The 16,013-nt window shown below is 43.1% G+C and overlaps 1 protein-coding gene across 4 annotated transcripts in view; it reads left to right on the top strand.

Moving 5' to 3' along the window:
• setd1a (SET domain containing 1A, histone lysine methyltransferase) overlaps positions 1 to 16,013 on the top strand; it is a 22,177-nt gene continuing 6,164 nt past the window's right edge. For 2 of the 4 annotated variants that reach the window (XM_047571173.1, XM_047571169.1), the window contains exons 1-18: positions 30 to 337; positions 1,059 to 1,203; positions 1,300 to 1,398; positions 1,498 to 1,768; positions 2,288 to 2,418; positions 2,602 to 2,858; positions 4,157 to 5,855; positions 6,143 to 7,135; positions 7,527 to 7,694; positions 7,844 to 7,928; positions 8,020 to 8,162; positions 8,478 to 8,508; positions 8,590 to 8,782; positions 8,943 to 8,980; positions 9,220 to 10,514; positions 11,222 to 11,576; positions 11,739 to 11,920; positions 15,147 to 15,257. In XM_047571173.1, the coding sequence (XP_047427129.1) occupies positions 1,066 to 1,203; positions 1,300 to 1,398; positions 1,498 to 1,768; positions 2,288 to 2,418; positions 2,602 to 2,858; positions 4,157 to 5,855; positions 6,143 to 7,135; positions 7,527 to 7,694; positions 7,844 to 7,928; positions 8,020 to 8,162; positions 8,478 to 8,508; positions 8,590 to 8,782; positions 8,943 to 8,980; positions 9,220 to 10,514; positions 11,222 to 11,576; positions 11,739 to 11,920; positions 15,147 to 15,257 (6,189 nt within the window). In that variant the 5' untranslated portion in view covers positions 30 to 337; positions 1,059 to 1,065. The other 2 variants (XM_047571172.1, XM_047571171.1) reach the window with 2 other exon arrangements.

Consider the following 16,013-nt stretch of genomic DNA (forward strand, 5'->3'; position numbering starts at 1 on the left):
GAGAACAGGCGAGGCTTTCAGGTTGGTTACGCGATGGCCGCTCTCTAAACAATATATGGATTTTAAAGAGAAAACAATGGCTTCGTCGCTCGAAACGGTGTGTTGCTGTCTTGCCTAACTATCGGAACGGTAGCGGTGTCGTTTTAGCTCGTCAGTTGCGCCTTAATGCTGGATCGGAGATGTCCCGGGTCTGCTAGGGACTCTGTGTTTTTCTTGGTCGTCTCCCGGGCCTGGCTGGAGCTGCCTACACTGTAGCGGCGGGTTGCTACTTTCGGATGAGCGGGCACTAAGTCTCGAAGAGGTGGGGCCTGAATTAAGCCAACGAAAGGCAAAACAAGTCAGTAGGTGCTCAAAGAGGGGCGCACAATACAAATGTCTCTATTGAACTAGCGTCGTTGTGGTCTGAGAGCCGACGAGAGTAGAGTTTTTACTATGTACTTGCTAGTTAGCATTAGCCAACGGTAGCATTAACTTAACCCTAGCTAAAGCGTCAATGCACAAGTAATTTAACATTAACTAACGTTATCTGACTCGAGAGCAGTTAATAACGATCTTTCTGTGGACCATTTCGGAACCCGAATTAATTGCATTTAGCGAGAACGTCTCCGTCAAGCCGGAAATAACAGTTTCTTTGCATTTTGTTGGTGCACGTTAGCCTTTGCTAATAGCAGGTTGCTATCCGAACTATGTGCTCAGTGACGTAAGGCTGGTCATTGTTTTGACAGCACGAAGCATCCTAACGGGACTCAGTACGTCTTGGTTATTATTCTGACATTCGTTCATTTTGTCTTCTGCTTTAATAAATTATAACATGGAACAGTCGGTGGTCTAAAAGTTCATCTTTTGCTAACCGATGTGACGCAGCTCGCGGGTCCGTTACCATAGAGTGTGTCTGCTATCAGCGTCCAGGTGTACTGATTCTGAAATTACTGCAGCATTCAGTTTATCAGTTTACTTTGTTGAATGCTCGTTGACTGCCTGTGATGTCTCTGATGTAATTTTTGTCCTTAACAGCAGTTTTACACAACCTGCAATAAGGGTTTTCTTTTTCCATTTAGTTGTAGAATGGATCCAGACAGTGGGGCAGAAACACAAAAAGCTGTCAGTTTGCAGTGGAAGAGCTACAAACTCGTCCAGGATCCAGCCATTAGGCGGGTCACTCAGAAAATCTACAGATATGATGGAGTGCATTTCAGTGTGCCAGTGAGTGGATATTCATTTTTTTAAATATATGTATATTTATAATGTGGGTCTGTCCAAAATTGTATCTTTAATTTGCAACCCATTTATTTTTTTTAGGACTCCGGTTTTCCTCCAGTGGGTGAACTCCGGGACCCTAGACCCCGTAGACTATGGTCCAGGTATACAGAACTGTCCCTGCCAGTGCCGAAGTTAAAGGTGAGAAACGTTGGTCAGCAGTCCATTCACACATCTCACAAGTCATGTGTCTTGGAATGGCTACATCTCTCTCCCTTATCCTTTATTTGTTTTCTACAGCTTGATGAATTCTATGTGGGTCCCATACCCCTGAAAGAGGTGACCTTTGCTAGACTCAATGACAACATCAAGGAGCCCTTCTTGGCAGAAATGTGTGCAAAGTTTGGTGAGGTTGAAGAGATGGAGATCCTGTTCCACCCCAAGACCAGGAAGCACTTGGGTCTGGCCAGAGTATTGTTCACTAGCACCAGAGGAGCCAAGGACACAGTCAAGCATCTGCACAATACTTCTGTCATGGGTAACATCATTCACGCCCAGCTGGATATAAAAGGTAAGACAAACACCACCTCTGAGGGATCCTTAACATTTGAGCTTGTTGACATAAGATATTCCAGTGGTACCCCAAACAGTCATGTTAAATCAGTTTACTCCAGTTTTGAATATTAACTCAGTATGACTATGTAATACTTTTTGTGTAACACTGTATTTCACCCATTTAAACAAATGGAAATGTAAAAGCAATTTTATGTTTTTTCACAGTAGTAAATCATATTCATATGACATATGTACAAATACACTGTAATCTATTAGCAAATACTGAACGTTTGTGTTCCAGCAATTTTTGGCATATCCTCTATTGCAGTTCCTTTATCTGCATCAATAAACAAACAAAATGTAATTGTTGGTTCCTTGCCCTGCAAGAGTTGATCTTCAATCTGTTTCAGTTTAAGACGTGCTGACCAACAAGCGAATAAGAAAAAAACCAAAGGGTTGAAAAAACGTTGTGTTGGAAATTATGTCAACACCTGCATTCATCTTTTTGTGACTTTCGTTATTATGTTTTATTCAGGCCAACAGAGGCAGAAGTACTATGACCTGATAGTAAATGGATCCTACACTCCTCAGACTGTGCCTCTTGGAGGCAAAGCTTTGACAGACAGGGTCCAGCCTCAGGCCCCGTCACAGCCACAGCCTGACACGGTATTATGACAACATAATTGTCTTTTCAGTTAGACAATCATCATCTTCAGGTCATGTTGAACGGATATTAACATGTACATGAGTGCTTTGTCAGTATTAGTACTTACATACAATCTGTATATCATATGTTTAGTTGAGGAAAAAAAATGTTTTCTAAATTCTTGTATATGCTTACCTGCACAGCCATCAGAAATGAGGCGGAGGCTTTCCAGTGACCTTGCGGTTTTGGCAGCTGGAGTCCAGGCTCTCACATCTGGAAACATCACGCCGTCTTCCGCAGACACTGGCTTTGGTGATCAGCGTCTGGACACGCCTCCCTCCTCCATGTCAGGCCCTTACACCCCAGGCTCCTCTGTTTCATCTCAGGGTGGTGGAGGAACACCTTACAGCTCCAGATCTGGGACTCCTTTCTCACAAGACTCGGGCTACACGGGTGGCAGGTAAGTTGTTATTGTTAACCAGGGATGGGGTGGGTTGTTAAGGTTTTATCCGATACAGTGCCTAACTGGTACTGTTGAAAGTGTGCTAGTACTTAAAATTTGACTGCACCGGTGCTTATAGAATGTCTCATCTTTTACTACCGCATAATCCTCACTAGGGTCACAGGGGGTTGCTGGAGCTTATCCCAGCTGCCAGTGGGCGAGAGGCGGGGTGCACCCTGGACAGGTCGCCAGCCTATCACAGGGCTAACACAGAGACAAACAACCATTCACAGTCACACTCACACCTAGGGTCAATTTAGAGTCACCGATCAGCCTAACAAGCACGTCTTTGGAGGTGGGAAGAAACCGGAGTACCTGGAGAAATCCCATGCAGACACAGGGAGAACATGCAAACTCCACCCAGAAATTCCCGAGCTGGACTCGCTGGGAGGCATCATTGCTAACCTGCTTATAGAATGGGAAACATACAAATTTTGTCCAAAAAAGATGCCTTTTTGTGACGTGCAAGTTGAACAGAATATTAATTTAAATAATATAAATAAAACCAAGAAATAAGTTAACCAATATAAAATAAAATTCACAGCAAACTGTCATAATTATCATAATAAAACAGATAGGCTATCAAAGACGATACATTTCTCTGATTTTAATCAAATTCGAGGTGTTACCTCCCTTTGCACAATATCGCATTTGAGCACTTGTTGCAGCTTACCGAGTCTGCATCTTTTGAGGTGAAATACAGCTGAACTTTTCACTGTTTTGCCTTTGGCATTTTGAAGGTTCACTTCCATCCATGCAGGTGAAAAACTGACGTGATGTCACATGTAGTATCAGCACAGCAATAGAGCTAAGGGAGTGGCAAATAAAAATTCAGTAGCATTGAAAACTGCGTTGCTTTTCGGTCTGGTTACTACCATTTCCGTCGGCACTGACACCGTTATGGCACTGAATATCGGCACCCATCCCTATTGTTAACATATTTATTGTTGATATAAGTTTTGTCATTGGTTCTTTTATTATCATGATTACAATTCCGATACAAAACTACATCACAATTAATAATTATTTGTATTTTAAATTCATTTCACATGGAGAGAGGATTTCTCTTAATATCTTGGCTGCAGTTATATTGCATGGATTCAGTGGCTGGCCAGTGCATTAATCAAAATGAAATTGCAATATGAATATTTATTGTTTTCTGTGTAGATAAGATTAAGACAGGACTATACTGAATCTAAAGTTGAATGGTTAGCAGTGCTAGTTCTAAACAATGACTCTCCCTTTCTCTGTGGCAGGCATACTGGCTACAATAGTGGCAATTTGGGGAGTGGCTACCCTCCTCAGGACATGTTACCTTCCTCATCTTCATCTTCTGCTGTTTCCTCTACTGTCGGAGGATACAAAGTGTCTCGCTACTCTGACGATGCACAGGAACCTTCAGTGTACCACAGAGGTCGTCCTATGTATCCCCCAACTGCATCATACCGTCCCAATGAGCCACCATGCTACCCACCTTACCCCAGTGTTGGAGGACCTGGACCACACATGGCACACCACTCCACAATGCCTCCACCACCCCATGCCAATCAATATGATCAGCCCCCAATATCAGACAGGGACCGTGACAGAGACTTAGGGGGGCGCTACGGACCAGGAGGAATTGGTTCCAGAAGGTCTTCTTATCATCACCAGCCAGATACAAACTCTTCCTCAAAGTACCATTCCCATCACTCCCACCACCATTCAGATCGCAGGGATGACAGGGGCTACAGGCGGGACAGTCTGGGCTCCCGGTCAGGTGACCACAGTCACCAGAGACACCGCAACCACCACCATTCTCACAACCACCATGGCAGCAGCAGCCGCAGAAGAAGCAGCCATGACCGGGACAGGGAGCGAGACAAAGATCGAGACAGAGATAGAGAAAGGGACAGAGACAGCGATTACTCCAACAGTTCTGATCCCAGATACAATTCCAACTCTTACCGCTCTTCTTCTAACAGCATGTCTCCTCCACCGTCATCTTACTCTGCGTACTCGTCCAAAGAGCCTGCCCCAGCCCCTTCTCAAGGATTGGATGTTTCCGCGCGTCTTGGAGGCACAACCCTCACAGAGAGGGGATCGCTGCCTTCGGTCGGTGCTGATAAAGACTACCATGCTGGTCACCACAGTGCTCTGCCCCCACCTCCTCCACCGCCACCTCCACTGCCCCCAGCCTCTGTTATTGCAGCAGCTGTAGCTGAGACACTTGGAACACTGGATTTCAATCAGGATGGTCCTGCCCATGAAGAGCAGTGGACAAAGCCCAAACGCCGTCCCACCACACCACCTGCCCCGCCCAAGACACCCCCACCTTCCTCCCCGCCCCACCCCTCCGTTGCTTCCTCCTCTAACTCCCCCTCCTCTACCTCCATTCCCCACCATTTACCCTCCTCTTCCAGTTCCCCACCACCTCCTCAACGGGACTCTTCCTCCCCAGAGCCAGATTCCACCAATGAGAGTTTACCATTTGTCTACCACAGCAGCAGTCTTGACTCTCGTATAGAGATGCTCCTAAAGGAACAAAAGGCAAAATTTTCTTTTCTTGCTTCTGATGAGGAAGATGAAGACGATAGGAAAGAGGAGAAGCAGAGGGGCAGAAGTGCGGATGGAGCAGAGCGAAGAGGTGGGTCAGGTGATGTAACAGGGGAGCGAGAACAGGTAGGAGACAGCGGGGAGAAGGACCATAGGAAGAAAGGAGAAAGAGATAGAGATGGCCACCGAGGACGGAAACGGGGAAAAGGAAGAGAGGGTAGGAATAGTCCAACAGTACTAACAACAGCTACACCACCCTCTTCCACTTACTCTCCCCACATCCTGCCCTCAGAGGAACCCCAGCCCCAGGGTGACCTGGCTGGGACTGGAGCTTTGCAGGAAGACTCTTTGAAGGTTGGATCTGCTGATGCACGGAGCAGGACAGGCGCACACACGCCACCTTATAATGGGCAGAGTCAGGTATGATCAGTGATTTGTGCTATATGTCCCTTTTTCTTTTTAACATTTATTGAAGGTGCACAGCACAGATTAATGTAGTTGAGAAAAAAGGACTTTTTACTACAACAATAGGAAACTATATTTCACATAAAGTGATTTTTTACATCCTAGGTACAGTTAAAGGATGTTTTATTTTACTTGAGCTGTTGCTGTTGGGCAAGGGTATTTTTGTTGCCCCACATTTGACTTTGGATGGTGCTTAAATACACATTTGTTTTCTCAAACCATAAATGTTTTTTTTTCTTCAGGCCTCCCCTCATTCCTCAGGGGAAGACATGGAGATTTCGGACGAGGAGGAGGAGACAACCGCTATAACAACAGTGACCACCCATCAGCAATCGGGCACCTCAGGATCCTCACCATCCTCATCTCAGACTGCCATTCCTTCGCAAACAACAGACCCCTCATCTTCACCCCCACCCATCTCTGACTCTGCACAGCACTTTGGCACCTCCCTACACCCTCCCATGCCCTCTTACCCTCCTCATTTGCCTCCTCCACCGCCGCCTGGTTATTCCCTCCAGCCCCCTCCTCCACCAGGAATTCCACCACTTCCCCACATGGAGCTGCACCCTGAGTATCCTCCCCCCATGCCCCATCACATGTATGACTATGCCACTTCTATGGAACTGATGAACCAGTACAGTGGTGGAACCCCAATGTCCTTCCAAATGCAGACACACATGCTAAGTCGCCTACACCAGCTTCGCATGTCATCATCCAATGGCACCCCAGGGCCAGGTGAGGCAGCTACTGCGGACTACACTTCCTACCATCTCCACTCAATGCCTCCACCTCACACACACCACCCCTACATGGACCAAGAGGGCAGTGGGGGAGGCACGCATTATGACCAAGACCACCGTTACATGCCCCCCCATATTCCCTATGCCTACCCTGATCCCCACAGCACTCAGATACCACCCCCTCCACACCACAACATCCCTCCTCCCCACAGTGGCTGGCCACCACATGTTTTACCTCCACACTACCCCTCCTACATGCCCCCACCTGACTATGGCACCATGTTGCCAGGGGATGGAGGTGAGTACAGGGCACCAGGGGAAGAGATGCCAATGCTGGCTGAAAATCCACATGAGGCCACAGTACAGATGGTGCTGGCCACTCTGATACAGGAAATGAAAAACATCATGCAGAGGGACCTGAACCGCAAAATGGTCGAGAATGTAGCCTTTGCCACCTTTGATGAGTGGTGGGAGAGGAAAGAGACCAAGGCTAAGGTAAGAAAGGCTCTCTTTTTTTTTTTTTGATTTTTTTGGTCAGTGATCTTATGTGCTTATATTAAATAGACGTTTGCCGTATTACACTTTGATAAAATTTATTTGACAACTACCACTCTATTCTCACATTTTTGTATTTGTGTTTTCTCTGTTCAGGTCTAAAGAGATAACTTACTACATATGTCTTGTAACACACAACGAAGTGTTTTGCTACGAAAGATGTTACTTCTACAGTGTCTCATGACAGTTTAACTTTGCTTCCCCATTTTCAGTAGCAAAGAGTCACGTCACAGCTAGTTATATTGAGGGACTAAACAATAGAGGGAAAAAGACAGACCTGTGGAGCTGTGATTGATCTTTTTCAATCATGAATATATTTTTGCTTTTCTAGCCTTTCCAGACAATGGTGAGGGGGGTGTCTGCTTTACGCGATGAAGAGAAAAAAGAGGAAAAGGTCAACCGTCCACGGGAGCCCTTGATGTCTCTAGTGGACTGGGCAAAAAGTGGGGGCATGGAGGGCTTTTCTCTCCGTGGAGCAGTACGGCTGCCCTCCTTCAAGGTAAAAGCAATTCTCTAATTTGACTCAATGTTTGAGCGTTCTAACTTTAAATACCAAAAAAAAACATGAAAAAGAGCCACAGCTTTTGAAATCCATTATTGGATGTGTCTCATTGTTTTTAAATGGATGGTTGGTGTCCAATTGTGCAGGTGAAAAGGAAAGAACCTCAGGAACTTGAACAGGGAGACATGAAGAGACCGCGACCCTCAACTCCACCAGATGAGGACGATGAAGGTATCCTCAGCACAAAACTAAATATTTTTTAGGAACGGTTGGCTATATCAGCTTTTTGTATATAACTTCTAAACTGGTGTCTTTGTTCCAGCTGCTGATGGGAGAATGCCAGAGGCAGACAGGCATGGAGCAGAAAGGGACAACAAGAGGAGGAAAAAGAAACCAAGAAGTCGTAAGCCGTGGGAGCTTGACAGTGAGGGAGAAGAAACCTCTGATGGCTCCTCGACTGACAAGGTGCTTTTAAATTCTTGATGTTTTTTTTTTTTTCAGCTTCTAAAGTCAAGAAACATTTAAGAACAATCAAAAGTTATCACTCTGCATAAGTTAGTTATATGCAAAGCTTTTTTTTAAATAAAAAAAAAAGAGAGTCATTATATAAAATAACTATGAACAATTTAGGGTACTATAAGATTTAAATATTAATTTGATATTACAGTTAGATATTAATAGGTTTGATCAAAATCATGCTGTCATTTCCGTTGTTAGCTAGATGGCAGTATTTCACTGTGAATATTTGATGTTGTATTAACAACCTTTTTTTATGTGCAGGACGATGAGGAAAGTGAAAAGGAGTCTGATGGTAAAGCACAACCTATGATTACATTACTGTCTGTTTACTCTCATTTACCTCATCAGTAAAACAATTTTCTTTTATGTTTAGATGATGCCCTTAGTGCCGAAAGTGATGATGAGAGTCTCTCCTCATCCTCTGAAGGATCTTCCTCTTCAGCATCTTCCTCCTCATCCTCCTCTGAGGATGAGGATGAAGAGGAAGGGGATCGACCTGACAGTGAAGGTCCAGACACCATGGACGAGTCAACCATGGACAGCACAACTGAAAAGGAGGACAATAGGTATTACATTTGCAATTCTGTTTGGTCTATATTCTGTTTGATATAGTAGAGCTCTCTTGAGAATTGCATTGTGTCATCAATATGTAACTGAATGCTAGGATTTTCATAATTGCTTTTCTGTTTGTCTTCCAACACAAAATTCTTGTTCTGTTTTTCTCAGGGAAAATGATGCTTTTCCAAAGGCAGAAGTCAAAACAGGTTAGTCCTTTTCAAGAGCACAACAAATGCACACCATTATTTCAGTTTATTAACATTCTATGAAACAAAAGTGGCAAATGTCCATTATATTTATATTTGGTCAGTTTTTCAAATCTGTTTTTTAGATTTTCTTGTGTGTTACTGCTGTAATTTTTATTTTTATGCTGCTGAACAACTTTTTGTTTTTATCGGACAATGACAAAAAAATTAAAAATTAAAACTTAGTTTTATTCTCTCAGGTGTTCCGAAGGACAGCAAGACAGATTCATCAGCACTATCTACCAAGCATCCACCATCACCACCATACCCACGTCCTTCGTCCCCTATTGTTCTTGTGCCCCCTCTCAAAAAACGCAGGAAGACTGTCTCATTCTCTACAGAGGAGAACGATGGCAAAATGCAACTGCCAACAGCACCATTATCTCCGTCTTCACAAATGGCAGGCGACTCTCCTCTCCTCTCAGGCAGGCTTCCAGACTCTCCCATCACTGCAACCCCATCTCCCTCAGCTCGTCCCAGTCAGGGCATCCAACTGCTCCCCTTTGCCTCAAAACCTGGAGAAGGCAATGCCCTCATTGTGCCCCCATCCGGAAGAACCCAAGATTCTGAAGAGTGGAAAAAAGGACTCCCCGTTTCTCCTCAGACCACTCCTGTCAAATCCCCGAGCAAAAAGGGTGCAGGAAAAGACTCTCCCAAATCTCCTGCTCCTCCTGTTATGGTATGTCGCACTGTACAGAACCTACCATTGGACCATGCCTCTATGTGTAGGATGGCGTTTGAGGAGGCCCCTGCACCGCCTGTCAGCAAACGGTCCAGAGGCAGACCTCGGACATCCAGCTTTTCTGCTTCGTCCTGTCACTCCCTCAAAGAGGAAGATGAGGATGAGGAGGAAAGTGAGCAGAGGTTGAGACTCAGAGAGCAACTGGGAGCATCCAGCCTCCTTCAGCTGGCCTCTGCTTCAACCACCGACTTGTCCGTGTTGGCTGACGTAGCCTTGAAAATGGATCCTGATGCTGCTGACTCAGAAGAGACAGAGACTTCTGATGAAGCAGAGGAGCAGAAGATGGAAGATGGTCTCTTCTCTCCCGAGGTGTTGGCACGCATTTTGAGCCCAGAAGGTATAATTGTTCTCATGGAGCACAACTACTGCAAACCACCTATTCTCCCAACACCGCCTGGTAGCAAAAGGACTTTATCTAGACAAGAGTCTTCTGTCTTGCTCCCAGCAGATCTCAACAGTATTTCTGGGGTGCTTGAAGCACCAGAGGAGGTCATTGGAGAAGCACTACCATCAAGGGGGGATACAGGAGAGTATTTGCCTACAGTGGGAGTGCTGTGTGACTCTGACAGTATGGACCAGGTTGCAGCTGTATCTCCATCATCAAATAAGAAGAACATAATTGGCAAAGGTTTCGAACTCGAACAGGACAAGAGCAAAAAGAGGAGGAGGAAAGACAAAGAAAACCTTGAGGTTCAATACACAAAAAAACAGAAGGAGCAGCCAAGCAAGAAGCAGAGGAAACGAAAACTGGAGGTGTGTGAGAGTGTCTCGTTTGTTCCCGTAAACGTTTGTGATGTCTTGATCGTAAACAGCGTGTCATACGCAGCAGTCTGTCGTGGTTATATCTGGCCCAAGTTTAGTTTTCTGTAGTGTTCACACAGTTTTTTCCCAGTAAACAAAAATTACAAGATGTATTGTCTCTTGTGCAATGCCAAAACTAAAACACACTTGGATGTTATTTAAAAGAAGATGATTAACTAGCCTATTGCCAGCCTTCTGTCTGTGCGACTCTTGGCCATGTTGCAGCAACTCTCTACAATAACAAATCCACTGATGGCTGTGAGAAGAGACCTACTGTCTTTTACTTATGTTTCTGTTTCACAAACTGTTATTGTCATCACTTAAACTGAGTCAGACTGATCGTGAGGCATCTCATATGCACAGTTTAGCTCACATGTAATGGTTTTGGCAGTTTCGCTACACAAAGTCTTAAGATAGTCTTATCAGAATATGAGTTTGGTAACAAGCGGTTTGGATTTCATTATGGGGATGTGTTTCCAGTCAACTCTCAACCACAACAATTTCGTGGAAGTGGGAAGTCAGGCTTGCACCCACTCTAGTGTAGAACTGCATCAGGGGCCGTTGCCATATAAAAATGTTAGTTGTAGGTGACAAAAATAATAGTGATCCTGTATATATGCACAATTTTTACAGTGACATTGGATAATATTTTTTCACAGGACTCAGATGTTGAGGAAGATGTGGACGTGGAGGAGCTTGAGTCTGGGGAGCTGTCCAGCTCAGACACAGAAGATGATGTGGTTGAAGAGGTGAGGAAGAGTGAGCGCCTCTTTCTGCAGGAGGCAGGGGTGACATCGTCTCAGCACCGCCCGAAACCTGTTCCTGTGCCAGAGCCATCAGTCGTGAAGTTTGACAATCGCAGTGAATTTGAGCAGATGACCATCCTGTATGACATCTGGAACTCTGGTCTGGACGGTGAAGACTTGATGTTGTTGAAGAAGACGTACGAGAAGCTCCTACAGGACGACCACAGCTCTGACTGGCTCAATGACACTCACTGGGTCAGCCATACTGATATCCTTTTCAGTGACTACTTTTTACTCTTTCTGGAGTTGAGTTCATTTTCACCACAGTAACAATGTGCTTTTGTGTATTCATTTTTAAATTGGCACAGTTTTTTATCTTTGATTGTTTCACTGTTTGGGTCTGCTATTGCCCTTGACCTTTGGTCTGCACTAACCAATTTGCCAAACCCCCGTCGTAAAAAGAAGACTGTTGATGGTCAGCTCCGTGAACATGTAACTGGTTGTGCGAGGAGTGAGGGCTACTACGCCATTAGCCGCAAGGAGAAGGACGTCTACCTGGACCTGGACCTACCTGAGCAGGTCATACGGGAGGTGGAGAATGTCGATACCTCGGTAGGAAGATTTGATTTGATTTTAATTTGTCCGCAGAATAAGTTAACATGCACTGTTTACATCTATTTAACCAATTCATTACAGTTAACTTGTTTATTGTACAGTTTTGAATTATTGTACTAGCAGCATTAAAGTAGCAACTGAGAAACAGCACATAAATATTCTATAAAGGAGATTAATGTGTATCAATATTGGTCTTAATGATGAGGTTGGAAGACCTGCATGGTCCAACTTTTGTTGCTTTCACATTGAGAGAACAGGATAAAATGACGGTGTAGGTACATGATGGTGCAAGTAAAATGCACTGAATCAGGTCTATGAGGAATTCTAACGTGGCTCAAGATAACCACAGTTTGGAAATAGACGATATATTCCAGGTCTCCACTGGCATCTTGAACTATCTTACAGTAAACAAAAAAAAGTTTATATAATCCTTGGTAACACCCACATTAGGAATTTCATTGGAAGGAGAACCAGTACAGTTAGCCTGCACTCATTTGGCACAGATGAAATGTCATTTCATGAGTTGAACTAAGTATTTCCAAATGATAAAGAAGAAGGGTGGATGTGTGGAATAGTGATGCGGCCTTTCTGGTATGATAAAGCAACCGTGCAATGACGTCATTTGTACATTAATGCAATAATATATTGTGCAGTGTAGTTGAGTACTAAAAAAAACAGATAAATGAAACAGATAAATCAATAAAAAAGGCTAATCATTTTATGTAATATCAGTTTTAAAATTAATTATAGCCTCAGTACCTGTACTTGTAAATGTTTTCCATATAAGCCATTTTAAAACAGTTTATATACACACATTACAAGTTCAGACATACTCTTTCAAACAAATTGGTAATAAAACAAACCTTACCTCTTCACTATATCAATAGACATTTTGTAACAGTATTTTCTTAACATAATAGCATATTTGCCCAAGTCATATTTGAACATTTTTGAAAAACAACAAAGCACATTGGTACTTTTATTGATATCGTAACAGTAAGTCATAAAAGGGCTTAGTTAATTATGCTATTTCTGCTATTTCTGCTGGAAAGAAAATAGTACTTGCTTCCCCCAGGATTACTTCAAACAGATGTTTTGAGAATGAGCACACACAGTAATGCTCTCCATTTCGTGCATGTTTGCTGTGTAAAATGCTTGCAACATTTCACTGCTACTCAGGTTTGGCCATTTCAGCTTTCTGAGCCGGTTCTCGGTGTATTTGGTACTGTGTGGAATCATTATTCTATGGGGGTCTAGTTATGCCTCGGTTTCAGATTCCTTGGACAACTGGACATGACATGAGGCACAGTTGACCAACTCCAAAGCATAATGATTCAACCACCTTTTTTTAAGAATGGGTTTGTGTTTCTTGTGCTAAAAAAAGCTGTCCTCCAGAACACATTATTATGTTCTTGACAAATGTGTTTCATTGTTTCAAATCTGTGTCACTTGAAGGCAATAGGGTGCATGATCTTGGCATGAAGCCACCACACAACATGGTAAAGGTTTAAATGAGATTCTGTCATGTATTTTGTATAGTGTGTGATGAGTATTCTTCTTCTCTTTAGCCCAAATCTTGTAACTCATCTCATTTTACTCATTGGTATTTTTAGCATTTATTTGCTCCTATATATATCTGGACGTCACGTGTAAATGCTGACAAGTAAGGTTTCGGTCACATTGAGAATTGAAACCTTTGTGACACTCACTCTTGCACATGTGAAGTCATGTGAAGTCAGTAGATCTTGACACGCTGCCAGAATTGGGAAGATAGGAAGGAAAAACTTCGCATTGCTGTGGTTTTTGACTGGAAAATCAACGTAACTGTGTGAGCTTGAATTTGCCAGTGATGTGTTTTCCATTCTGGCTGTGTTGTGTGTCATTGTCACCATGGAGAAAAGTTCTTTTTATTTAGTTATCATCTTTCTAGTTTAGTGCTATAGAGTCACAGACTCGGCACAAAATGAGCTGTAACTGGACACCACATCATTCAGCATCTTTGATGTGTTGGCCCCAGTGACCCAGCAGCTTTGAAGTGTCAATAGCCTTTTACAGCAGCTGTTCAATCTGCACCAGCATCATGTATCTACTGTAGTCAGTGATGTGGTTTAGTCTACCTGGCTGGCTTTTGTGACCTTGTGAAAAGGCTACTAGCTGCAACCAAACTCACTATTCTGCATCTGCTCTAAAACATCTCCAGCATAGATTAGACCTAGACAGACTGTAATGATCCACAAGAAAAATTACTTTGTCCCCATAGCTTTGTTGTACATAAAAGTAAACACTCATAAAACCACAAGAAAGATAAATAAAGTGAGATTAGATTAAAGTAAAATAAAAATAAGCAGTGTAATAAAAAAACGTACAGAATTAGCATTATGAAAAAATACAGAAGTAGTTGGCAAAATAGTGTCCAAGGTGATGTGGATGTGGCCATTTGCATAGCAACATAGCAGTGTTGTGGATCGTGTTGTCATGGTGTTTCTTGTCAATGTTATTTAACACATCACATTATATACTGCTGATGTATAGTTTAACTTAATATTTCATGTTTTATTGATAAAGTCTATAGGGATTTTTATCACAAGGTTCATGTTTGTTTTTTTACTTCTACAAATAAGACATGAGTCACTTACTATAAATAGCTGATGGATAGATTTCCATAACTGGTTTTGGTTTAAAACGAGACTTCTCCCTATGGAAGATCGAACTACTTATTTCTGAAGTAATGTGCTTGAGAAAGTGGCAATTATTATGAATATTTCTCATCTTCTAAATCACCACTTGAAATGTTTTCATACATTTTACTTTAACATTCATTATTTAGTTGTATGGGTCCTTTGTAGAGTATATAAAGGTTTATTCAGTTTAGACATAACTTTAATAATAATGATGGTTTAATATCACAAATAAAGGCCCCAATCTTTATTCTTTGCATTAGTTAGTTTTGTAATGCCTCATGCACTGTAAGCGGTATTCAAGTGATTTTGCCTAAATTTAGTTTAGCCTACACTGTAGGGATAGAAGAGAACCTTTATCCTTGCATAACATTTCCAGTCTTATCTAAGCTCTCATTCATTCACTTCCAAATGAGCTTCACACTGACACAACTGTTGCAAACGCAGATCAAAGTGCATCAGTCCTCTGCATCTCAAGGCCATGCGATGAAGTCATATTGTGCTTTAATACCCAGTGACGCTCTTTCATGTCTATTGCCTCCCAGGGAGTTAACCGAGTGCTGTCAGAGAGACGTTCAGAGCAGCGCCGCCTCCTCACTGTCATCGGCACCACAGCTGTCATGGACTCTGACCTACTCAAACTCAACCAGCTCAAGGTACAGCCACTCTCAGCTATGGTATATAAAGCATGTAGTCGCTCAATGATATGCATACTTTACAGTTTTCAGCGCTCATCACACACAAGCACACACACACACACACACACACACACACACACACACACACACACACACACACACACACACACACACACACACACACACACACACACACACACACAGTCAGGTCCATAGTCCACAGTCAGGTTGTAGGAATTACAACAGTTTGTATATGTGCCTCCCACTTTGTAAGGGATCAAGTAATGGGACAATTGGCTGCTCTGCTGTTCCATGGCCAGGTGTGTGTTATTCCCTTATTATCCCCATTTAGAAGAATTCAGAGTTCATTTCAAGTGTGCTATTTGCATTTGGAATCTGTTGCTGTCAACTGTCAATGTGAGATCCAAAGAGCTGTCACTATCAGTGAAGCAAGCCATCATTAGGCTGAGAAATCAAAACAAACCCATCAGAGAGCAAAAACATTAGGTGTGGCCAAATCAACTGTTTGGAACATTCGTAAAAAGAAAGAACGCATTGGTGAACTCAGCAACACCAAAAGACCAGGAAGAGCAAGGAAACAACTGTGGTGGATGACAGAAGAGTACTTTCCCTGGTGAAAAAAAAAAACAACCTTCACAACAGTTGGCCAGATCAAGAACATTCTCCAGGAGGTAGGTGTATGTGTGTCAAAGTCAACAATCAAGAGGAGACTTCACCAGAGTGAATACAGAGGGTTCACTACAAGATGTAAAC

The sequence above is a fragment of the Mugil cephalus genome, chromosome 20 (assembly GCF_022458985.1).
Source record: "Mugil cephalus isolate CIBA_MC_2020 chromosome 20, CIBA_Mcephalus_1.1, whole genome shotgun sequence".
Taxonomy (NCBI): domain Eukaryota; kingdom Metazoa; phylum Chordata; class Actinopteri; order Mugiliformes; family Mugilidae; genus Mugil; species Mugil cephalus.